Consider the following 24,732-nt stretch of genomic DNA (forward strand, 5'->3'; position numbering starts at 1 on the left):
CATGTGCCTTGGGGCAACTAAGACTGTGTATGCACTCTAGAGCCCATGTACCCCAATGACTGAGCCCATTTGCTGCAATTACTGAAGCCCGTCCACCCTAAAGCCCACGCTCTGCAACAGGAGAAGCCACTGCATTGAGAAGTCCATACACTGCAGCTAAAGAGCAGCCGTCACTTGCCACAACTAGGGAAAGCCAGTGTGCAGCAATAAAGACCCAGCGCAGTCAAAAATAAATTTGATGTGTTTCTCCAGTGTTTCTTCTCAGGAAAAACATTATAATACTGAGTATATGAGCATTTTGCCTAAGGTTTTTCCTGCATAACAATTCTTAGAGAGTTTTACTACTGTGAGGGCTCAAGGGTAAGGAATGACCTATGGCTGTAGGCTTTTCCATATTCATTACTTTTATAAAGTTTCTCCGTTGTATATGTTTGCTTATGTTTAGTAAGGGCTGAGCTTAAGCTGAAGGATTTCCTCCATTCATTACACTGGTAGGGCTTCTCTTCTATATGAGTTCTCTGATGTCGAATTAGTGATGTTCTATAGCAAAATAGTTTTTGACATCCATTACACTGATAGGATTTCTCACCAGAATGTAGTTTTAGATGTTCAGTAAGGTACGTACTTCGGCTGAAAGTTCTTCCACATTCCTTACAAACATAAGGTTTCTTTCCAGTGTGAGTTCTCTGGTGTTCAGTAAGATGTGCACTCCGATTAAAGGCCTTTCCACATTCATTACACTCATAGGGTTTTTCTCCTGTGTGAATTCTCTGATGCCAGATTAGTGATGAGCTGTGGTTAAAAAAAAAAAAAAAACCTTCCTACATTCCTTACACTGGTAGGATTTATCCACAGAGTGAATTTCTTGATGTTCAATAAGATGTGTACTCCAGCTGAAGGTTTCTCCACATTTGACACATGCATATGGTTTCTTTTCAGTGTGAATTCTTCGATGTTGAGTAAGGGCAGAAATATGGCTGAAAGTTTTCCCACCTTATTACAAGGATAGGGTTTTCTTCCAATATGTATTCTCTTGTGATTTTTAAGGGATGATCTATGACTAAAGGCTTTTTCACATTCATTACACTCATAAGGTTTCTCCCTAGTATGGACTTTTTGATGTTGAATAAGATTAGTACTCGGACTAAAAGCTTTTCCACGTTCATTACATTCGTAAGGTTTCTCTCCAGCATGAATTTTCTGATGTTGAATGAAGGCTGGGTTGTGGCTGAAGGTTTTTCCACATTCATTACATTTGTACAGTTTTTCTCCTGGGTGAATTCTCTGATGTCAGATTAGTGATGAGCTGTGGCAAAAAACTTTCCTACACTCCTTAAACTGGTAGAATTTCTCCCCAGAATGAGTTCCTTGATGTTCAATAAGATGTGTGCCCTGGCTGAAGGCTTTTCCACATTTGACACATGCATATGGTTTCTTTACAGTGTGAATTCTTTGATGTTGAGTAAGGGTAGAAATATGGCTGAAAGCTTTCCCACACTTGGTACAAGGATAGGGTTTTTCTCCAGTATGTCTCTCATAATTTTTAAGATTTACCACATAAATTACATGTATGTTTCTCTCATACAAATTTTCTCAGATTCCATTAGTACTAAGCTATGGCTTTACATTTAAGTTGTTTCCAGAATAAGTAAGGTTTGAGGTACAAATGCATCTTTTCTTATAGCTAAAATTATTTTTCATTTATAAGTTACCTTTAAAAAATACCAATAGAAGCAGAATTGTGTTTTAAGCTCTAAGCATTTGTGTCATAATTGTGACATCTTTATCTTCTAGAAATGCTGAGTTGTTTAAAAAGATTTGAGCTGAGATTTAATATTTCCCTCAAACCATTATACTCATGATCTTCCTCTTGAATAGCTTTTCCTTATAATTTAATTTTACTTGTGTTTATCCAACTGGTTATTGAATTCCAATTCTTCTAATGTGTAGAACCATCATTTGAAGAATTTTCTAACATCATGCTGTGATACTATTTGTTTTCCTGAAGCTTTGTGCTTTGGAATTAAGGCTCTGACTTTAGAGATAATATGCAGGATTAAGTAGAAGACATTATTTCTTCCCTCTGGAATGTAAAGCGGAAAACAAAGCTCACTCATCAGTTGCAGAAAAATATATATTAAAAGTAAACCAGTGCTGTTAAAACAAAAATAATACAGTATTAGTTAGTTAGTTCAGTCGCTCAGTCGTGTCTGACTCTTTGCGACCCCATGAATCGCAGAACACCAGGCCTCCCTGTCCATCACCAACTCCCGGAGTTCACTCAGACTCACGTCCATCGAGTCAGTGATGCCATCCAGCCATCTCATCCTCTGTCGTCCCCTTCTCCTCCTGGCCCCAATCCTTCCCAGCATCAGAGTCTTTTCCAATGAGTCAACTCTTCGCATGAGGTGGCCAAAGTACTGGGGTTTCAGCTTTAGCATCATTCCTTCCAAAGAAATCCCAGGGCTGATCTCCTTCAGAATGGACTGGTTGGATCTCCTTGCAGTCCAAGGCACTCTCAAGAGTCTTCTCCAACATCACAGTTCAAAAGCATCAATTCTTCGGCACTCAGCCTTCTTCACAGTCCAACTCTCACATCCATACATGACCACAGGAAAAACCATAGCCTTGACTAGATGGACCTTTGTTGGCAAAGTAATGTCTCTGCTTTTCAATATGCTATCTAGGTTGGTCATAACTTTCCTTCCAAGGAGTAAGCGTCTTTTAATTTCATGGCTGCAGTCACCATCTGCAGTGATTTAATACAGTATATGTTCAGATTAATATGGTAGTTTAAAGGAGAGATTAATATAGATAAGTGTGGTAAAAGAAATGACAGCACTGAGACAAAAGTCATAGTATAATCAAAGATAAAGATATAAGGACTTCCCTGGTGGTCCAGTAGTTAAAAACTCACCTTCCAGTGCCAGGGACACAGGTTCAATCCCTGGTCAGGGAACTAAGATCCCACATTCTGCAAGGCAACTAAGCCCATGTGCCACAACTACTGAGCCAGTGAGCCTCAACTAGAGAGCCTGCCTGCTGCAAACTACAGAGCTTCCATGCTCTGGAGCCCATGCACCACTAGAGAGAAGCCCACACACAACAAAGAGCCCATGCACCTTTGATCCTAAATGCCACAAATGAAGATCTTGCATGCCACAAGTAAGACCTGATGCAGCCAAAAATAATATTTTTTTAAAGATAAAGATGTAAAAAGTACATGACATGACAAAGAGTCAATGATACTAATTCAAGTATATGTCTTCAGAAAGCAGAGGTAAAAATAAGAAAGGAAAAATAAAACAGGATCATATAACAACTTCTGACAAACAGAAATACAATGTAGTAGAACATAGAAAAATGAAGTACCCTGTCATAGTAGCAATATGATAAAATGTGTTATGTTTTGGATGAAGTGCTTGTTAATTTCATCTAAAATGGATAACAGAATAAGGCTATCAAATTCAGCAAAGAAAGTATTATATAAATGACATGGGCCTGGATCAGGGTAATACATAAGAATTTAGTATGTGTTATAAAACACAAAAAGAAAAAGAAACAAAAATGTACTGACATTGATTAAGAAGAATTTCTTGAAAATGAGGTTCATAAGTATATTTGATTTCTATCCAAGAAAGCTGGAATTAATGGTGGTGGTACTAATAAAGGAGCTAATAGTGCCAGGTAATAGTGGTACAAATGATAGAAATACTGAAGAAGGAAAAAGGCTACTGAGAGGAAGTTGGTGATTTCACGTTTTACCATAAAGTGGTAAAACTTGACCATAAAGAATTAAAGTGAAGTGGGACATTCAAACAGAGATATACTCTAAGCAGGGAAGCTATGGGGAATTCAAATGAGATACGTGAGTGGAAAAAGATGTATCAGGGAATTAATGACATGGGAGGACTATTTTTGAGGATATCAGAATGCATGAATTCTTTGGGATAAGAAATAAACAACTAAAATATAAACCTTAAAAGGACATGCATTTCTGCTAGGGAGGAAGTGAAACTAACAAAAAAAGCACCTGGAAAGAGATTAAAACAGAAAGTAATCTAGTGATGTCACACAAGCAAAGACAAAATATCAAATGCAGCAGAAAGCCTGAGCATGGAAAGGACGAAGAACAGGTTTCCATCAAGAAAGAATTCAGGGTTCAGGGGTCCCTTAAAAATAATTTCAGTAGAAAAACAGACAAAGTGCAAGTCGCTCAGTCATGTCCGACTCTTTGCAACCCCATGGACTATACAGTCCATGAAATTCTCCAGGCCAGAATACTGAAGTGGGCAGCCTATCCCTTCTCCAGGGAATCTTCCCAACTCAGGAATCGAACTGGAGTCTCCTGCATTGCAGGCAGATTCTTTACCAACTGAGCTAAAAACAGATAATCAGAGTCTAAATTTGAAGATTAAAGCAGAATAGAATTGAGGCTGTTAGGCAGGAGTATGAAAAGTTTGATAATGAAAGGAGAGAATAAGATTAAAAGGTAAATAAAAAAGTATTGTTACATACGATGTTCTTATAAAAGAAAAAAATTTTGAATGTCTAAAATTAGAACAAGGAGAGACTAAATTATGAAATAATCATTAAATCAAGGTCCTAAAACAAATAGAAAAAAACTGAGTCTAGGGAACAAACAGAGAGACTCATTAATGAAAGAGGACTATCCCTTCCTCTGAGATCACTAAGATATGTGAGAAATGAAGTTGAATGCTGCTCCTACTAGGCAAACTGTTTTATACACAGATAAGAGAAGGCTCCGTCCATGGGATTCTCCAGGCAAGACTACTGGGGTGGGCTGTCATTTCCTTCTCCAGTCCGTGGGGTTGCAGAGTCAGATGTGACTGAGGATACTTAGCACGCACGCAAGAGGAGGCTCTGCACAGTGGACACGAACCAGCATTTCCAAGTCTACCACCTCCTACCAACACTAAAATTAGAACCTCGTACCACCATTGCAATGGACAGATGAACTATTATTTACAAAGATTTCTAGCTACTTGATTGTAACTTAGTTACCTGATTCTTTCTTGGCTAAGTATTTTGTTACATTTCTCCATTTTTTCCCTCTGTTATCTATTAATACGGTTCTTTCTACTTAGCTTCCCTCATAGCTCAGTTGGTAAAGAATCCGCCTGTGATGCAGGAGACCCCAGTTCAACTCCTGGGTCAGGAAGATCCATCGGAGAAGGGAAAGGCTACACACTCCAGTATTCTGGCCTGGAGAATTCCATGGACTAAGTCCATGGGGTCGCAAAGAGTCAGATGTGACTAAGCAACTTTTACTTTCACTTTCCTACTTAGAAGATAATATTTGATTTAAAAAGCTGATGCTAATAATCTTGGTGAAGGATATGGGCTTGGGTGTTTATGATGGATCTCAAAATTGTGTCTTAAGTTGTCTTCAGGAACTCTGAAATATAGGAATGTTGTTGCCGTTAAGGCAACATAATTAAGTTATCTGTGTACAGTATTTTGAAGAAAGAAGAAATTGACTGTTTATTAATAAAGGAAATACCTTGTCTCCATGCACAAATAAAATTTAAGATCTCTGGTCCCTAAACTCAAAGACCAGCTCAGATAAGTACCTGTAAATACCATAATCCCATACACTGACATTTGAGGGAAAAGCCGTGGTGTGTGTGTGTGTGTTAAGTTGCTTCTGTCATCACTTTGCAATCCCATGGACTGTAGCTTGCCAGGCTCCTCTCCATGGGATTTTCCAGGCAAGAATATTAGAATGGTTTGCTATTTCCTTCTCCAAAAGTCATGGTAATCTATAGTAACTACAAAGCTATACTTAACCAATGAGACAAAACTCCTAAAACTGTTATCACTTCCTTATATAGTATCTGACAATGGCCTGATTCTTTTCATTACCACAAGATAAAGTTCCACTGGCACACCTTTCAATGCCACTGGTTCCTAGAACACCAAACAAATACCTGCTTACAAAGGGCTCATGCATGCAACTACTTATGAAAGAAAGAGTAAAGTGAACGACTCAAAATGACAAAGTAAAGGGCTAGGGCTAGGAAGTTGTTCAAAAAGAGTTCAGGGTTCTAAAGTTCTAAATTCAAGAGTGACCAAAAATACTTATTTGGTACCTACTATGTATCTGGTGAGAGTATACAGAAGCAATGCAGAAGTTTTCCTATTAAAAACACTGAAAGTAATAAATCTATCTACTATAAATATAGAAACATAAACTATACACAAGAGATAACAGAAAGTGTATAGGTATCATAAGTAATCATGCATAAATGGACATGATTACAACCCTATTGATGGCAGCAGTACATGTAGAGAAATATGGATCAATCAAAAACAAAGTGATGGTAACAGAACACAGAAAAAAACAGATGTTAGAGAGATGCAAAAAATGGTAGTCTGTTCCTATTCATACATAACCTGGAGGAGAAGAGATCAGCATCAAATATTAGCTAGATCTGTTTATCTCAGTAAGCAGGTGGAGTTTATTGTGGGGCTAGAACTAATAAGATAACAATATCTAAGACCTTCACAAATTTGCATCACACAATTAACTCCCTTTAGGATAATTTCACACTTGCCAAGTTGTATTAGTTTTTGCATCCACAGATTTAACAACCATATATCAAGTAGCATTTACTATAGAAAAAAGATCTGCATATAAGTGGACCTGTGCAGTCCAAATCTGCATTGTCCAAGCTGAGATATATATATATATATATATATATATATATATATGTATATATATCTCAGCCTTTTTTTTTTTTTACTACTAAGCTACTCCTATCCCAATATGATACTACACTAATTACTGTTGTTTTTTACATAAGTTTATCATGTAGATAAATTCTCTGTGAGTGTTCTTTACAGAAAATTTTGGGCAATTTTTTGTATTTTAAGTTTCAGATGAAGTTGAAAATAAATGTGATCACTCCATTCTTAAAAATCCTGTTAGGGGAGTGGGGTTGGAGGTTAAGAATTACACAACTATCCATGATGGAATAAAAGAAACTGGATTCACCCTCTTAGCTTAAAGAACTTAGAAACTGGACAAAAACATATAAAACAGTGGTTTTAAGACACTGAATAACAGTACAGAACCATGATACTTGAAAAATAGATCCAGTGAGCTCTACGATTGCCCCAGTCTGCATCCTGGAGGAAGACTTCAGGATAAATTCTCAGGGAAGAATATTTCAAAGAGAGCCCAGGGGTTCACTGACTTGAGGAGAAAGAGATCAGATAATAGGAAGGCCAAAGAGTTTACAATATTCAAACCAGATTACTCAACAGGAATGAGCTACACAACAACATATAAAAATAACATATGAAAAAGCAGAGTTTATGTCAGGAATGTAAGTTGGATTAATGTTTAAAAGTCAGGAAATAAAACTACTAAAAGCATAAAAGGAAAAACCATATGCCATAGATGTAGAAAAAAGCATTTGATAAAATTCAATATGCTTTCACGATAAGAAAGCAAAAAGAAACCTCTTAGACTAGGGATAAAAAGGATTTTTTCAAATTAATAAGGGATATCTTATTAACAGTGGCAGGTGGATTCAGTAGTTGTGGCGCATGGGCTTAGATGCTGTGCAGCATGTGGGATCTTCCCAGATCAGGGGTCAAACTTGTGTCTCCTGCATTAGCAGGCAGACTCTTTACCAGGGAGCCACCAGGGAAGCCCTTAAAAATAATAATAATAATTTTATTTATTATAAACTTTGTTTTAAATAACCCTACGTATTTTAAAGAAAATCCCATGGATGGAGGAGCTTGGTGGGCTGCAGTCCATGGGGTCACTACAAGTCGGACAGGACTGAGTGACTTCACTTTCACTTTTCACTTTCATGCATTGGAGAAAGAAATGGCAACCTACTCCAGTGTTCTTGCCTGGAGAATCCCAGGGACAGCGGAGCCTGGTGGACTGCCGTCTATAGGGTCGCACAGAGTCGGACACGACTGAAGCGACTTAGCAGCAGCACCAGCAGCAGCAGCAACAGGTTAGAATAGTCTTCTATATTTGCCATTTCTGATGTTCTTTAATGCTTCCTTGAAGAACCAAGTTTCCATCTGGTATTATTTCCCTTCAGTCTAAAGAAATTTATGGTATTTGGGGATAAATTCTCTTAATTCATTTATCTAAAATGTCATTATTTCACCTCCATTTTCTAAAGGATATATTTGCTGGCTATTGAATTCGAGGTTGAGGTTGAAGGTTTTTGTTTGTTTTTCTGCAGCATTTTAAGGATACTGATCCACTGTTGTCTTCTGGCCTCCACAGTTTTTGATGATAAGTCACCAATCATTAAAACTGTTTTTATCACATAAAATGTGTCATTTTCTTCTCTGGCTTTCAAGATTTTATTTCTATCTTCAAGTGTGTTTAGGATGTTTCTAATCATGGTTTTCTTCATTTTTATCCTATTAGGAGTTTGCCAAGATTCTCAAATCAGTATATCATTTACCAAGCTTGGGGAAATAACCATTATATCTTCAAATATTTAGTATGTCCCATTCTCTCCTCACTCTCCTTTTGGGAGTTCATCTACATAGATGTAAGACTTTTTTTTTTTGGTCCCACAGGTCGCAGGTTAATGTCTTGTCATCATTTTTCTCTCACTTGTTTGATCATTTCTACGGATCTATTTCAAGGCAGTGACTCTTTTCCCTGTAATTTACATTTGGTACATTTATCTTGTGAATTTTAAATTTCAGACATTGTGTTTTAAGTTCTAGAATTTTATTTTGGTTTTTCTTTCATTTCCATTTCTTCCTTGAGTTAAAAAATCTTTATTCATTTGGAGCATATTTTATTTCATTAAGCATAGTTATAATATCTATAATAATATCCTCATTTGCTATTCCAATTTCTGGGTTGGTTGTTTTCTTGAAATGGGGTCACATTTTCCTAATCTGAATTTTCTTGTATCCTAGATATTGTGAGTGATAAATCATGACAATTCAGGATTTTGTATATTTCTTGGAGGAGTGTTAATGCTTTTATCAAGTAATTAACATTGTTGAACTCAAACTTTAAACTCTTTCTCTGCAGTAGCAGCGCAAAAGAAAGCTCAGTTCAAAAGACAAAAAGATAGTTGTGCCACCATGCATGGTTCATGGTCAGCCGGAGACTAGGGCAGTTTATTCACATAATCTGAGGTCCTCCCTCTTCGTGCCTCTTTTCTGGGATTCTCTCCTCATTTTCCAGTAGCTGAGGTTGCTATAAACTCAGTCTTGTGGTTTTTCATGTTAAAAAAAAAAAAAAAAAAAAAAGCCAACTGTGTGTTTTCTCTCAAGTTATCTTCCTCTGCCACATCAAATTCTATCTAATGAGCGTGTCATACTTTAATCAATTAATTGGCAATTGACTGCTTTATCCAACTTCTCTGTATTCTGTGATCACTATATTACACCTTAACTGTGTATCATAGAAGAGATTCCTGGAAGTATGAGTGCAGTGTACACTGTCAGATTTACATTTAAATAGGTTGTACTAACTTGACTACGAAAAGCAGTGTATGAGAGATCTTTTTTTTTTTTTTGCAAACCATTTGTCTCAGCCAAAAAAAAAAAGATTTTTTTTTCAAATGTCTAACTGGGAAAATGAAATCCTTTAAAAATAAAAATGAAAATTACCTCTTTACTATGCTCCTCCTCATCAGAGAGGATGCCCATACCCTTTTTCTCGGAGTATGTATTTCTGTCTTGCTTCTGACTTAAATAAATAAACTGCTTGTTTGTGTGCTCTCCCATTAGAAAGACAGAGAGAGAGAGAGAGAGAGAGATCTTGCTTTCTACCTCTCTTGCAAACCTGATTATTTAAAATTTTTGATTTAATGGAAAATTTTCTTACTTTTTCCTCTTCTGTATGTTCAGCATCTTTCTCTTTCCACACCTTCAGATTCTAAAACATGTATGTCTGGAAAGCTCTTTCATCATATATATATGACTTGCTTCTGCACTCTTCAAGACTGTGTCACCACTAAGTGAGATTGAGCTTACTCCATCACCACTACCATCAAATTTAAAACTGCATTCTCTTACAATTGCATTCCCCTTCTCTGTTTTGTCCTTTGCCATACCACTCGTCACCCTCTGTCATATTCTATATTTTGCTTACAGTTTGAACTGTATGGGTCCAATTATACATGCATATTTTTCAATAAATATATACAGTACTACACAATCCATGGTTGGTTGAGTTCTTGGATATGGCCCTTGGATATAGGGCCAACTATAGGACTTAAGCATTCTCAGATTTTGGTAACTGGCTGGTCCTGGAACCAATCCCCTGTGGGGCAACTATATTTAGATTTACTGCCTGTCTCCCACTCTAGAATTAAGCTGAGGACAAGATTTCTTTCCTTCTTTTTTTGTTGACTGCTATGTCCCTAAGATTTATAATAGTGCCCAGCAAATAATATACACGTGATCAAAAGTTCATGAAGAAATAAATGTTTTAAAACTGTTAATATAATAACTAACTCCACAGATATATGCCCTTCCTCTTCTTTATATTGAAGAAATATTTCAGGAACATTTAAAAATATTTTAAAATTTTACTTAAACAATTATTCAGATTAGTGATTCTCAAAGTGTGGTCCCCGACCAACATCATCTTCTGTAAACTTATTTAAAATGCAAATTCTCAGGCCAGATCACAAACTTACTGAGTCAGAAATTTTGTGGGTGGGGCCTGTTTCTAAAGTCTTTCTAGTAACAAGCCTTCCAGGCCATTGTGATGCACGCCCAACCAACCGTATCATTGATTTGGACTCACATCTGTATGTCTATTTTCTTTCACTGTTTGCCTCTAGTTGTTTTCAAATATTATTTCCTCATTCATTGATGCTAAATTTTAATTCATTTTTTACTGCACAGGACGAATTTCAGCATTCATTTTTAATGTTCAGGCACACTATACTCTTGGCCATCCCAGGTGTGGCACTATTGTGGGTTCTCCAAGAGATGTAAGAAAGTTAATCTGGTCATACATGCAACTGCTTTATTCTTCTAAAAAGTGAGATTTATTACAGCTCTAGACAGTGATGAATTCATTCTGTGTATAGTGCCAGATTTTCATTTGGTAATAAATTACTGATGGAAATGACTTTCAGATTTCATTGTCTTCACCTGAGAGTACGTAAGTTACTTGGTAATGAGTGCATAATATTCATGAGTTGATCTTTCAATACATGCATGTGTACATGTACACACACAAACACAAGTTCTATTTTAAATATTTATACCTTTCAATTCTCAAAAAAATGAGGTCAGTAGGCAGCTGCTGGGACCGGAAATATTTGCAAAGATAGCATTTAACCACATATTATTAAGGATCTATAATTATGCTAGAACAGTACTTATTTATTTGAAATATTTATTGAGAAGTATTGACCATGACTAGAGTCTTTCTTACCAACTCATGTTTATTCTGAGGAACAAATCAGGTAATGTAGTGAATGTGCTATGAAAAATGTAAAAGATGACATATATATCAAACATTATTCTTATCTTATATTACAAAACCATTTTTTGTCCTTATGTTACTGTTTTTAGTGTAACAACTTACATTTTAGAACAGTTCGGCTGTATTTTTAAATCTATAACTCATGAGGAAAATAGCAAAACAGGTTTCCTGTGCAAACCCAAATGCATTAACAGTACCTTCTAGAATGCATGCTTGAGAATACTCTGAGGCCAAGTCTAGATTCACTCAGAAAGAGTGCACTGATCTATTCACAAGGTCTGCTATTGGGCAAGAACAGGAAGTAGAGCCATTTGTTGCAGTACATTTGAAATCCCAGATTGAGGTATTTGTATAAAAGCACTTTGAATATGAGATAAAGTGGAGTGATTGTTCAGAAAACCCCTTTTATTCAGCTACAATCACAGTTCATCTTCAGTCTTTAAAATTATAGTAAATAAAAGAAACAGCTCCAAGTAATAGTTGTAATTTATTATTTTAATGAAAGAATATGTTTGATAAGAAAAGCCTTTGTGAATTCAATATCAAATTTAATACCATATGCTCATTTATGAATAAGCCTAGAAACTTTTACTTAGTCAAATCACATCACAGAGTGGGTTCAGTGAAAATTTTCATTAGTGTTGATTTATACATATTAAAAGGATTTTAATTGTGAAAATAATATATGTACATGATTTTAAAATTTAAGCAGTATACAATAAAGAGGAGGTCTCTCTCCTATCCCAGACCTCATTCCTGTAGGCCTGTGCCCAAAGGCAACCCCTAAGTTTCTTCTGTATTTTTTCAAACCAATCTATTTACATAAAAAAACATGTATATACACATACACACATACATACATACACACAAATACATGTATACAAACATATTAATATATACATACACAGAGACAGACATGCAAACACACACACACCCTTTTGTACATAGATGGGAACAAACTATATACATAGTTGAGCAACCTGCTTATTTCACACAACAATGTTATCTTTGATAGTATTACCTTTTGGCACCTGCATGTCCTCAACTGATTTCTTTCATTTTCTCTTAATTTTGCATTAACATTTTTATATAAATAATAATCCTCTTATAAAGTTTTCTGATAATACAAAGACCTGTGTGATAGCATCAAAGATGAAGCTTATACCAACAGTCACAGACGTTTATACATGGCACTAAACAGATATGCAAACTTAATTCTCATACATGGTGCTTAAAGACACAACACTCAAGCCACTCAGGAATTGTCAGAATATGTAATCTGGTTCTCTAGTGTACTGGTTATTTATTAACAATTTTAAAAGCTTTATATTTCAGTCTGAATATATAGATCATTTATAACAATATTTTATACAAAAGGTTTAGTATCAAATTTAAACTCTCCATCCATTTCTTCTATGTGAAGATTCATTTTCAAATTCTCTCATCCATAACAAGGTGTGACTTCTTATTAAAGGCTTTCTAATATCCTTTAAGTTCAGAATACTTATAAGTTTAAATAAAACCTTTTGTTCAGATTTCCCACTCTAATTTCACTCATGAGATTTCCCTTCTGAATGAGTTTTCATATGTTTGGTAAGGGATGCATTTTGTTTGAAGGCTTTTCCACATTCATTACATTCATAAGGTTTCTCTCCAGTGTGGGATCTCTGATGTATTACAAGTTGTGACTTTGCATTGAAGGCTTTTCCACATTCATTACATTCATAGGGTTTCTCTCCTGTATGAGTTCTCTGATGTACAATGAGGTGTGACTTTTGGCTAAAAGCTTTCCCACATTCATTACATTCATAGGGTTTCTCCCCAGTATGAACTCTCTGATGTTGAGTAAGACCTTCAATTTGTTTGAAGGCCTTCCCACACTGATTGCATTCAAACGGACTTTCACCTGTATGAGTTCTCATATGGTAAGTAAGAGATGAGCTATGTCCAAAGGCTTTTCCACATTCATTACATTTATAGGGTTTCTCTTTAGTATGAGTTCTTTGATGTATAATGAGGTGTGACTTCTTGCTGAAAGCTTTCCCACATTCATTACATTCAAAGGGTTTCTCACCTGTATGAATTCTCATATGTTTAGTAAGGGATGAACTATACTTAAAGGCTTTTCCACATTCGTTACATTCATATGGTATTTCACCTGTATGTGTTCTCACATGTTCAGTAAGAGATGAGTTATACCTAAAAGACTTTCCACATTCCTTACATTCATAGGGCTTCTCACCTGTATGAGATCTCACATGTTGCATAAGGTTTGAGCTATGTCTGAAGGTTTTCCCACAGTCAGTACATTCATAGGGCTTTTCCCCAGTATGAACTCTCAGATGGTCAGTGAGAGCATGTTTATGACCATGGGCTTTGCCACACTGAACACACTCATATGGTTTTTCTCCAGTATGAGTTCTCTGGTGTACAACAAGGTGTGATTTTTGGCTAAAGGCTATCCCACATTCATTACATTCATATGGTTTTTCCCCTGTATGGATTCTCTGATGGTCAACAAGTCCTTGTTTATGGCTGAGAACCTTCCCACATTCATTACATTCATAGGGTTTCACTTTATTCTGGGTTTTTTCATGCTTAGTAAGAGATGAGCAATGGCTGGATGATTTCTCATGTTCTTCTCCAGTTTGAATTTTGTCCTGTTCAGTATATTTCTTGTCAGTTTGAGTTTTGTCAGGCCCATTAGATGAGCTATAGGTAGATGATTTCTCACATTTTTTTCCAATTTGATTTTTGTCTTTCTTTGTATCAGATAAGCTATGATTGAATGATTTCCTATGCTCTTTAGCTACATCAGATTTCTTTTCTGCACAGTTTCTGAGGTCAGCAGGTAAGTCTAAATTCTTTCCATGTGAATCAAATTTAAGAAGCTTTTTTTTTGAAGGAATATATTTTGTACTCACATTTTTTTTCTGCAATGAACTACGTTCGTGGCTCTTTTTCTTAGTCAGAGTTGTTTTCTTGAATGCAACTCCCCTAAGGATTTTGTTTTGAGATTTCTGGTGGTTCTTTAGCTGGTCATCATCTTGATGGACTTCTTCTAAAGTGAAATTCAATGAGACACTCTTGTGAATCTTTGCACTCTCATATTTTTGAATATAACTTATAGAGAAATGCCCTGTTGTGGGGTTGAATCTTTACTTGAGCCTATACCCTGATCCTGAGAAAGATTGAGGGCAGGAGGAGAAGGGGATGACAGAGAATGAGATGGCTGGATAGCATCACCGAATCAACGGACATGAGTTTGAGCAAACTCCAAGAGATCGTGAAGGACAGAGAAGTCTGGCATGCTGCAATCCACGGGGTCACAAAGAGTCAGACATGACTTAGCAACTGAACAACAACAACAAAGTTTCCCAAAGTGAATGAAATATCGAGTGCAAATATTCCTGTCATTTTGGACTTGAGAGGGAAAGTGCTGTAGTAAAGACAGAAAAAGAAAACTGACAATGGTGATTAGAAAAAACTTTGACTGTTTATAAATACGACCTTGCAACCTGGGATAAAAGATGAAATAAACACAAAAAGCAGCAAATAAAAAAGAGATGAAGCTAAAAGAGCTTGTAATTTTAGCTGACACTTTTTGAAGTCTCTCCTCTGCCCAAACTTCCCAGCATTAATAACTTCAAATTCATGCATAGTGCTTGTCTCCAACAGCCTATACTATATTCATCCAAATCTCCTTAGTCACAGTCAGGGACATCTGGCTCAAGCCAAGATGTCCAATTAGAGTATACCTTGTAAAAATTTGGACTCTAGTCAGTTTCCACTGGGTGATAAATTTTAAAATGATACTAGACAAGTATTATAAAGCCATATCCTTCCCATGTAAACTGAAAGTTCATCAGCACAAAGAATAAAGCATATATCCACAGAAAAGCACAGATGTAAGATCATGTGTTCTCAAAGAGATTGTTTACACAATCCCAATTCCTAATGGCTTTCCAGTACTGGCTCTAGTCCCTGGCTCAAGTACCATCCCTTAGGTTACAAAGGCCTTATAATAAATTCCTCCATTTACTTAGGATAGCACAAGTAAAATTTTGTTATTGCTCCCCAAAGAGCCAAAATAAGAGAAAATAAGTAAGCTCATCAAACAGTACTGAATATAGGTGTCTGAGGGATTAAGTAGAAAAGGATGTTCTACTGCTCCCACCTATGATTAATATAATAATGGCATTCCTGTACTAAAACACATCTGACTCTTATGTTAAAGTGTGTCTGACTCTTTGCAACGCTATGGACTGTAGCCCACCAGGCTCCTCTGTCCATGGGATTCTCCAGACAAGAGTACTGGACTGGGTTGCCATTCCCTCCTCCAGGGGTTCTTCCCGACCCAGGGACTGAACCTGTGTCATCTGCATTTCCTGCATTGCAGGCAGATTCTTTACCACTAAGCCACTGGGGAAGCTCCTTCTCTGAGTTACTTGATGCCTTTACCATATTATAAAATTCACAGTGATGAGACTGGCAAATAAACTTTATGACATTGGATTTGTAGTGTACACAAACACTTGTTTTCCAATAGTTTGCTATGGAGCACACCTTCCTGTCAGGTCACTCTAATTGCCAATTATAAATTTTAAGCTAATTCCCAACTCTAAGCAATTGCTCACGTTCTTTCCTCCATACACTATACAATTATACATTTTGAGCTATCTTCTCAACCCAGGCTTCTGTTCTCTGAGACCAAACTCAAACTGACAGATGTAAGCAGCAGTAATATGTTTTTAGTATATGATCCAACTTCTGGTTGAAAGCAACTGATTGGACAACAGTAAACATCAACCCTAGCTATCCAACAATTTTCCTAAGAACTTAGAGTTGAAGCTTGAAGACTTCTGTTAGCTAGATATGGACACTACATATGTAAAAACCAAACAACTTAGGATCTAGGACCACCATTTTGGGGGTGGCCTTTATCAACTATGGACATGGAAAAAACAGAAAAAGCTTCAGGATAGGAATTAAAGAGACTCAAAGGGAGAAACACATATAAGAGTCCCCATGATTTCAGGGAGAAAAAAGATAAAAAGTAAATAGTCATTTTAGTAGTGAAAGAACATTACATGGATAAAGTAAAAACTGGGTTCAAATAGAAAGGAGTTATGGTGTTTGAATATATGGCTGGGAAATATCATTGCTTTTATGGAGAATTTTTAAGAGATTCATTCCCATAGAGTAGATCAATTTTTATAAGTATACATAAAGTAGTGGTATAGATATAGTAGGAAGAACTGGAGTTGCCAGCTGCTTTTTCATTTAGGAAATTTTAAGTGATGCAAGCATCCTGAGAGAAAGAGTATAACAAGAACTTTTCTGTAGCATGACAAAGGCTGTATCTTCCAATGCCCAAAGATGCTGGGAGAGATGGAGGCAAATCGCCTTCTGGGAAGAAAGGGATCAAAACTCAGACCTTTCCTCTTGAGGTATAACATTATAAGAACCTCTTACAATGATGATTTGGCTGGTCCCAACTGACAGTTGAAAAAGATACACATCACCACAAGAGAAATTTACCACGGGGGAGGAGAGGAGACTCTTAACTAGTTAACTGGCATAATGGTAGGATAATACTAGGGGAGTCTGGTCTGGCAGAGCACATAATTAAGGCTATAAGCCTGTCCTGAATTTGAGACGGTAATTAAGACACAAATTTTAAGCTAAAATTACCGTAACTTCAGAAACCGAAGCATGGAACTCACTAGAACCAACAATCATTGGAGGGAACAGAAAACAGTCCTTCCTTGAAGAACCTCCAAGGATAATAGTAAGAAGTTGAACCAAGAATAGAGTCACTACAGCAATGACAAAAGAGCACATGTTAAATGACTTAGGAATATTTTTTAGTTGTAACACCAAGCATCAGCGAGAAAAGTAAAGATAGTCAAAACTGGAGCCATGAATGGAGGAATCAAAAACTATGAATTCTCTTCATTCGTCATTTGACAGACTGGTCCCTCCAGCCTTGAGAAATTCACAGAGTCTTGAAAATTCAGAGTTAGAAGAAACTTAAAAAGATATTATGGATATTCTGCTAATTTGGGGGCTATTCTGTTCAGTTCAGTTGCTCAGTCGTGTCTGACTCTTTGTGACCCCATGAAATGCGGCACGCCAGGCTTCCCTGTCCATCACCAACTCCCAGAACTTGCTCAAACTCATGTCTATTGAATCAGTGATGCCATCCAACCGTCTCATCCTCTGTCTTCCCCTTCTCCTCCTGCCTTCAATCTTTCCCAGCATCAGGTCTTTTCTAATGAGTCAGTTCTTCCCATCAGGTGGCCAAAGTACTGGAGTTTCAGCTTCAGCATCAGTCCTTCCAATGAATATTCAGGATTGATTTCCTTTAGGATGGACTGGTTGGATCTCCCTGCAGTCCAAGGGACTCTCAAGAATCTTCTCTAACACTACATTCAAAAGCATCAATTCTTCGATGCTCAGCTTTCTTTATGGTCCAACTCTCACATTCATACATGACTACTGGAAAAAGCATACCTTTAACTATACAGACCTTTGTCGGTAAAGTGATGTCTCTGCTTTTTAATATACTGCCTAGGTTTGTCATAGCTTTTCTTCCCAGGAGCAAGCGTTGTTTAATTTCATGGCGGCAGTCACCATCTGCAGTGATTTTGGAGCCCAAGAAAATAAAATCTGTCACTGTTTCCATTGTTTCCCCATCTATTTGCCATGAAGTGATAGGACCAGATGTCATGATATTTACTAACTGAGCTATCAGGGAAGCCTGAAGTACTCTGCATAGAAGTTAAATAAGCAGGGTGACAATATACAGCCTTGACGGACTCCTTTCCCAATTTGGAACCAGGCCACTGTTCCATGTCTGGTTCTAACTGTTGCTTCCTGATCTGCATACAGATTTCTCAGGAGGCAGGTCAGGTGGTCTGGTATTCCCATCTCTTTCAGAATTTTCCAGTTTGTTGTGATCCATGCAGTCAAAGACTTTGGTGTAGTCAATAAAGCAAAAGTAGATGTTTTTCTGGAATTCTCTTGCTTTTTCCATGATCCAACAAATGTTGGCAATTTGATCTCTGTTCCTCTGCCTTTTCTAAATCCAGCTTGAACATCTGGAAGTTCTCATTTCATGTACTGTTGAAGCCTCTCTTGGATAATTTTCAGCATTACTTTGCTAGAGTGTGAGATGAGTGCAATTGTGCAGTAGTTTGAACATTCTTTAGAATTGCCTTTCTTTGGGAATGGAGAAGGCCTTTCTTGCCCTTCCTTTTTTGGGAGACTGTAGTGGTATACAATAACTGTATGTTTTAACGTTTGGTGGCAACATCTAAGATGAATTATTTTTCTAAAGGGGGGAAGTTAGGAAGTCTACCTAAGAATTGGAGCAATTTAGGAATGGGATAATATGAATCTGATTTGAGTGATGTCAGTCAGAATTGAGAAAAAAAAAAAAAAACAGGAACTAAGGAAAGAATAGTAAAAGAGAGCACAGAGAGCAAAGGTTCATGGGAATTCCATGGTAGACAAGCCTAAAATTTGACACTGATAAAAACAGGGAAGGTGAGAGGAAGCTCTAATTTAGAAAGAAAGATAAAGCTTTCCACTTCTGATCATCTGAGAAAGAGCTATCCTGTAAGGAGGTAAAATATAAGACAAGGAATTAGAGCTTTGTCTGGACAAGATTCAGAAAGCTAAGATCATGGCATCTGGTCCCATCACTCCATGGCAAATAGATGGGGAAACAGTGGAAACAGTGAGAGACTTTATTTCTTTGGGTTCCAAAATCACTGCAGATGGTGACTGCAGCAATGAAATTAAGAGACACTTGCTCCTTGGAAGAAAAGTTAGACCAACCTAGACAGCTTATTAAAAAGCAGAGATATTACTTTGCCGACAAAGGTCTGTCTAGTCAAAGCTATGGTTTTTCCAGTAGTCATGTATGGATGTGAGAGTTGAACTATAAAGAAAGCTGTGTGCTGAAGAATTGATGCTTTTGAACTGTGGTGTTGGACAAGACTCTTGAGAGTCCCTTAGACTGCAAGGAGATCCAACCAGTCCATCCTAAAGGAAATCAGTCCTGAATATTCATTGGAAGGACTGATGTTGAAGCTTAAACTCCAAAACTTTGGCCATCTAATGGGAAGAACTGACTCATTTGAAAAGACCCTGATGAGCTTGGAAAGACTGAAGGCAGAATGAGAAGGGGATGACAGAGGATGAGATGGTTGGATGGCATCACTGACTCGACAGACATGAGTTTGAGTAAGATACGGGAGTTGGTGATGGACAGGGAAGCCTGGTATACTGCAGTCCATGGGGTCTCAAAGAGTTGGAAATGACTGAGCAACTGAATTGAACTTAACTGAACTGCAAGGGTTAGGGAGGAAATGGAAATAATGATGGTGGTATAGACCATGGGTCTAGAGCATTTCACAGAGAAAGTGGGGAAATGGAAAGTAATGAGGGGCAGGAGCATCAGGCCAAGAGATTTGGAAAGAAGACAGATCTAAGAATGTCTAAATACCTAAGGAGAGAAAATTGATACTATGGGGTCTCAGAGTGTGGGTGAACAAAGGTGGAAAAGCTGAGGATATTAGGAAAAGGGGGATAATTTTTAAAAGCATTGCTTTAGAGAGGTAAAGTCTCCCCTCACAGCTCAGTCAGTAAAGAATCTGCCTGCAATGCAGAAGACCTGGTTTTGATTTCTGGGTCAGGAAGATCCCCTGGAGAAGGAAATGGCAACCTACTCCAGTATTCTTGTCTGGAGAATCCCATGGACAGAGGAGGCTTGCAGGCTGCAGTCCATGGGATTGCAAGAGTAAGCAGGAATGGGATTAGCTAAAAAAACAGTTAAAAGGGTTCACTGCTCTTTCTCAAAACTGAGCAATGGAAAGTCTAGATTAGGAAAGATGGCTATATATGGATGGGTCAGTTAGGCATCTGATTGTCTGGTGCCCAAGGTTTAGAGCCCTGTTTTTCACCATTTTTCCTAACATAACCCAAGTAGTGTAGCAGACTGCATTATTGTTCCTTGTAGATTACTCCTCCCAGCCCCACTGCATGACCATTTAATCCTCCCATTCCTATCCAGTTGAATTTGGGAGTGGAAAGGTGACCTGCTCTGACTAAAGAACCAATAAAATGTTAAGAAGAAAGAGATATCTACCACATGCAGTGATTTTTTAACTCATCATATGGTTCCATTCCTTCTTCTTTCCCTCTGTAATGAGATCAGAATTTGCCAAATAGGGACTGCGCTTTCAGTGTAGGTCACAAGATAATGTGGGAAAGGACTGCAGCTTGAGCAAGAAACAAAACTTTCTTTTTGTAGGCCACTAAGATTTGGGGAGGTGGGGGGGTGCTCTTTCTTTAATGGGGCATAACTTAGCCTAAGTTGACTGATACAAGTGGTATAAGCAAATTCCCGTAAACCACACTGGCTCACAACTATAGTGAATCTCATATGAGGACTTCCCATGTGGGCAGGGTCACAGAAGGAAGACATATTAGAATCTCCAAGGTTAGAGAATCTTTGAACTCCTATTCCCCCGGGAGATTTTGATATTTTCCTACTGCTACTTCCCGGTTAATAAAGAAGGGTCTTTAAGACCCTTAAAACCTTTAAGAAGAATTTCAGAACAAATTTTCTTTGAAGAATTCCAAACCCAGGCACCTGTGGTTAATTAATATATGACAAAGGAGGCAAGAATGTACAATGGAGAAAAGAGAGTCTTTTCAATAAGTGGTACAGGGGAAACTGGACAGATACATGTAAAAGAATGAATTTAGAACATCTTTAACACCACATACAAAAATAAACTCAAAATGGGAAGAAGACCACATACTATAAAACTCCTAGAGGAAAACACAGGCAGAACACTCTTTGACATACTGCAGTGATCTCTTTATGGACTTTCTCCTAGAGTAAAGATTGAAATAAAACCAAAAATATAAACAACTGGGACCAAATTAAAAGTTTTTGCACAGCAAAGGAAACCATAAATAAAACAAAAAAAACAACCTATGGAATAGGATACAATTTTTGCAAATGATGCGACTGACAAGGGCTTAATCTACAAAATATTCAGACAGCTCATATAGCTTGATATCAAAAAAACCAAACAACTCAATCAAGAAAATGGACAGAAGATCTAAATAGACATTTCTCCAAAGAATACATACAGGTGGCATATGAAAAGATCCTTAACATCACTAATTATTAGAGAAATTCAAATCAAAACCACAATGAGGTACCACCTCACACCAGTGAGAATGGCCATCATCAAAAAAAAATCTACAAATAACAAATACTACAGAGGATGTTGAGAAAAAGGAACCCTCCAACACTGTTAGTGGGAATGTAAATTGGTACAGCCATTATGGAAAACTATATGGAAGTTTCTTAAGAAACTAAAAATAGAGCTACCATGTGATCCCGCAGTCCCACTCCTGGGCATACATCTAGAGAAAGACGTAATGAGCAAAGATACATGCACCTCAATGTTCCCTGCAGCACTGTTTACAACAGCCAAGACAGGGAAGCACCTAAATTTCCATCAACAGATGAATAGACTAAGAAGACGTGGTATATTTATACAACAGAATTTTCACCCAATAAAAAGAATGAAATAATGCCATTTGTGGCAACATGGATGGAACTAGAGACGATCCCACTAAGTGAAGTAAACCAGACAGAGAAAGACAAGCATCACCTGATACTGCTTATATGTGGAATCCAAAAAAAAAAAAAAAAGATACAAATGAACTATACAAAACATAAACAGACCTAACAGACCAAAGAGAGAAAGGGGGGGGGGTGGATAATTTAGGAATTTGGGATTAACATAAATATACTGCTATATATAATACAGAAAACCAACCAGGACCTACTATGTAGCACAGGGAACTTTACTCAGTAATTTGTAATAACCTATAAGGGAAAAGAATCTTTAAAAAAAAAGATAGATAGATAGATAGATGATAACTGAATTGCTTTGCTGTATGCCTGAAACTAACATGGTAAATCAACTATACTTCAGTAGAAAGAAAAGATATATATATTTTTAAAAGTAAATAATAAAAGTGTGGGAGAAAGAAAGAAATCCAAAGTTATCATCAAGAAACTAGGAACTTACTTCCATTGGCTCCTATTTCTTTGGTTCTTGCTATTTCACTCGAGCCACCTTGTCTGCATCTTTTCCCCTTCCCTAGCCATGGCTCTTCTCCTTTTTCCAACTTGGATATCATGTCTGGTTTGAGAGCCTGATACCCTACTCATGAGAAAAGACAGAAATTGAGTGTTAGAACAACAAATATCCCAGAAATCAATCCCTAACATCTGAGTTTCAGAGCTTGTAAAGGATAAAAGAATACGTTGCTTCAGAAATTTCACAGTGCAATACCCACAAACCCCATCTGAGTAGATCCTCCATTTTCAAGGCAGGATCACACGTATTCTGCTTAGTACCCAAAGGGATTACAACTCTTTGATTCATAAAAATCGAGGATAAACTTATCAAGGGCATCAGAGAGAAGGCATCACAGTAAGTATAGTTTGAATTACAAAGGAACTGTCCTTACCCATTGAGGCTAGGTTGCTGTAATTCTCCAGCATCACATCCTTGTACAGGCTTTTCTGAGCAGGATCTAGTTGCTCCCATTCCTTCCTGGTAAAGGCCATAGTCACATCATTGAATGTTACCGATCCCTGTAAAACAGCACATTCCTAGTTCAGTCTAATGTTATCCACATCAGTGAGAGATCTGAACAAGATAATAATTACTTGTTCCTACCTTGTCCATTCACTGTTTGTCATAAAGTTATTTTTTCACTCATTTTTGTTTTTGAGAGGCAAAAACCACATTAAGAAATGTCCCTATAATGGAATGAATGTATCCCTCCAATTCATGATTGAAACCTTGCCCTCCAAATGTGATGATATTAGGAGAGAGGGCCTTTGGGAGAAAATTAGAATTAGATGAGGTTATGAGAGAGGGTTTTCATGAGTGGGAATAGTGCCCTTATAAGAGTTATGAGAGAATGTGCTTCCTCTCTCTGCTCTTTCTGCCAAGTAAGGATCTAATGAGAAGTCTGAAACCGGAAGAGGGCCGTCACCAGATCCCAAAGTGCTCTCAGACATGTAGCCTCCAGCACTGTCAGAAATCAACTTCTGCTGTTTATACGCCATTCAGTCGAAGGTACTTTGAAAAAACACCATGTGATTATGAGACAGAAAGACAATTACAACAAACAAACATGTTAGAATCAGTCTTCATCTTTATAACTAAACACTATGGATATAGAGTTCTGAGGTAGAAGAATTGAGACCCTTGGTTTTTATGAGCAGTCAAAAAATCAATTATGTTTGGAAGCAAAAGTAAGATATTTAGGTATGTAAGGATTTGGAAAGTATATTACCTATGTACTTTATTTTTTTGTGTGTGTGTGTGTAATAAAGTTTTATTAAAGTATAAAGGAGATAGAGAAAGCTTCTGACATAGGCATCAGAAGGGGGCAGAAAGAGTACCCACCTATGTACTTTAAAAATAAAGAGAAGAAGGGAGGGGGAATGTGGTAGGAAAAGGAGAGAGAGAAGAGGAATAATTTTTAAAAGAAGGAAAATTGGATCAGAATAATTTTGAGACTGGGAAAGGCCTAATAATATACAAGAGAGAACTATGAATAATAAAACCAGTAAAGTGTTTAGTTACATCCAAGTCATTTGATAAACTTTTGCCGGGAGCCGGTGAGGCATTCCACTCGTGACAAAGGTCATGAGGAAGGAGGCTCGGCATACGCAAAGGCGGGATCGAGCCTCAGGAGTCCCCCCGGATATTCTCGAGCATCTACCCCCCCAAAAACCAGAGTCTGCCTACTTTATTGCTTTGTGCTCTCACCTCTGACTTTACTGGGGGCTGTCCCCCACCACCATCTCGCTCTCTCTGTCAAAGAGTTAACTTACAGCTCCAATTAATAAAGTTCCTGGGCAATCAGGAGTGTTTAAATCCAAACCCCTCAGATGGCTCTCTAACTCGCCTGACAAGTTTACCCGGACTCCTGCAGCTATGCATACGATTGTTTACAGTCTCCCAGCCTCAAGAGGCACGGGAAGCTTAAGATATTCAAATAGCTTAGAGCCTCTCAGAGAGTTAGAAACTGTCAGAATAAACTAGTAAAGGATTTCATTGATGAGCCAATGCTTGTTGCCGTTTCCACATCCCCTGAATTGTATCCTTGAATGTGTATTAATTAATATAGTTGGTATGTAGAAA

General features: G+C 37.4%; 2 protein-coding genes across 3 annotated transcripts in view; both read right to left on the reverse strand.

Annotated features, from left to right (window-relative positions):
- ZNF883 (zinc finger protein 883) lies at window positions 1-12,507 on the reverse strand. Its single transcript, XM_027550243.1, is given in 3 exon segments — window positions 1-797; window positions 800-993; window positions 12,492-12,507. Coding segments are annotated over 3 exon segments (666 nt in total). The 3' UTR covers window positions 1-341.
- ZFP37 (ZFP37 zinc finger protein) overlaps window positions 11,945-24,732 on the reverse strand; it is a 16,817-nt gene continuing 4,029 nt past the window's right edge. The window contains exons 2-4 of one of the 2 annotated variants that reach the window (XM_027550524.1): window positions 23,042-23,168; window positions 22,597-22,731; window positions 11,945-14,531 (exon numbers count right to left, since the gene is read on the reverse strand). In XM_027550524.1, the coding sequence (XP_027406325.1) occupies window positions 13,021-14,531; window positions 22,597-22,731; window positions 23,042-23,168 (1,773 nt within the window). In that variant the 3' untranslated portion in view covers window positions 11,945-13,020. Of the gene's footprint in view, window positions 14,532-14,769; window positions 14,910-22,596; window positions 22,732-23,041; window positions 23,169-24,732 lie in introns of those variants that run through there. The other variant, XM_027550525.1, reaches the window with a different exon arrangement.

The sequence above is a fragment of the Bos indicus x Bos taurus genome, chromosome 8 (assembly GCF_003369695.1).
Source record: "Bos indicus x Bos taurus breed Angus x Brahman F1 hybrid chromosome 8, Bos_hybrid_MaternalHap_v2.0, whole genome shotgun sequence".
Classification (NCBI taxonomy): Eukaryota; Metazoa; Chordata; class Mammalia; order Artiodactyla; family Bovidae; genus Bos; species Bos indicus x Bos taurus.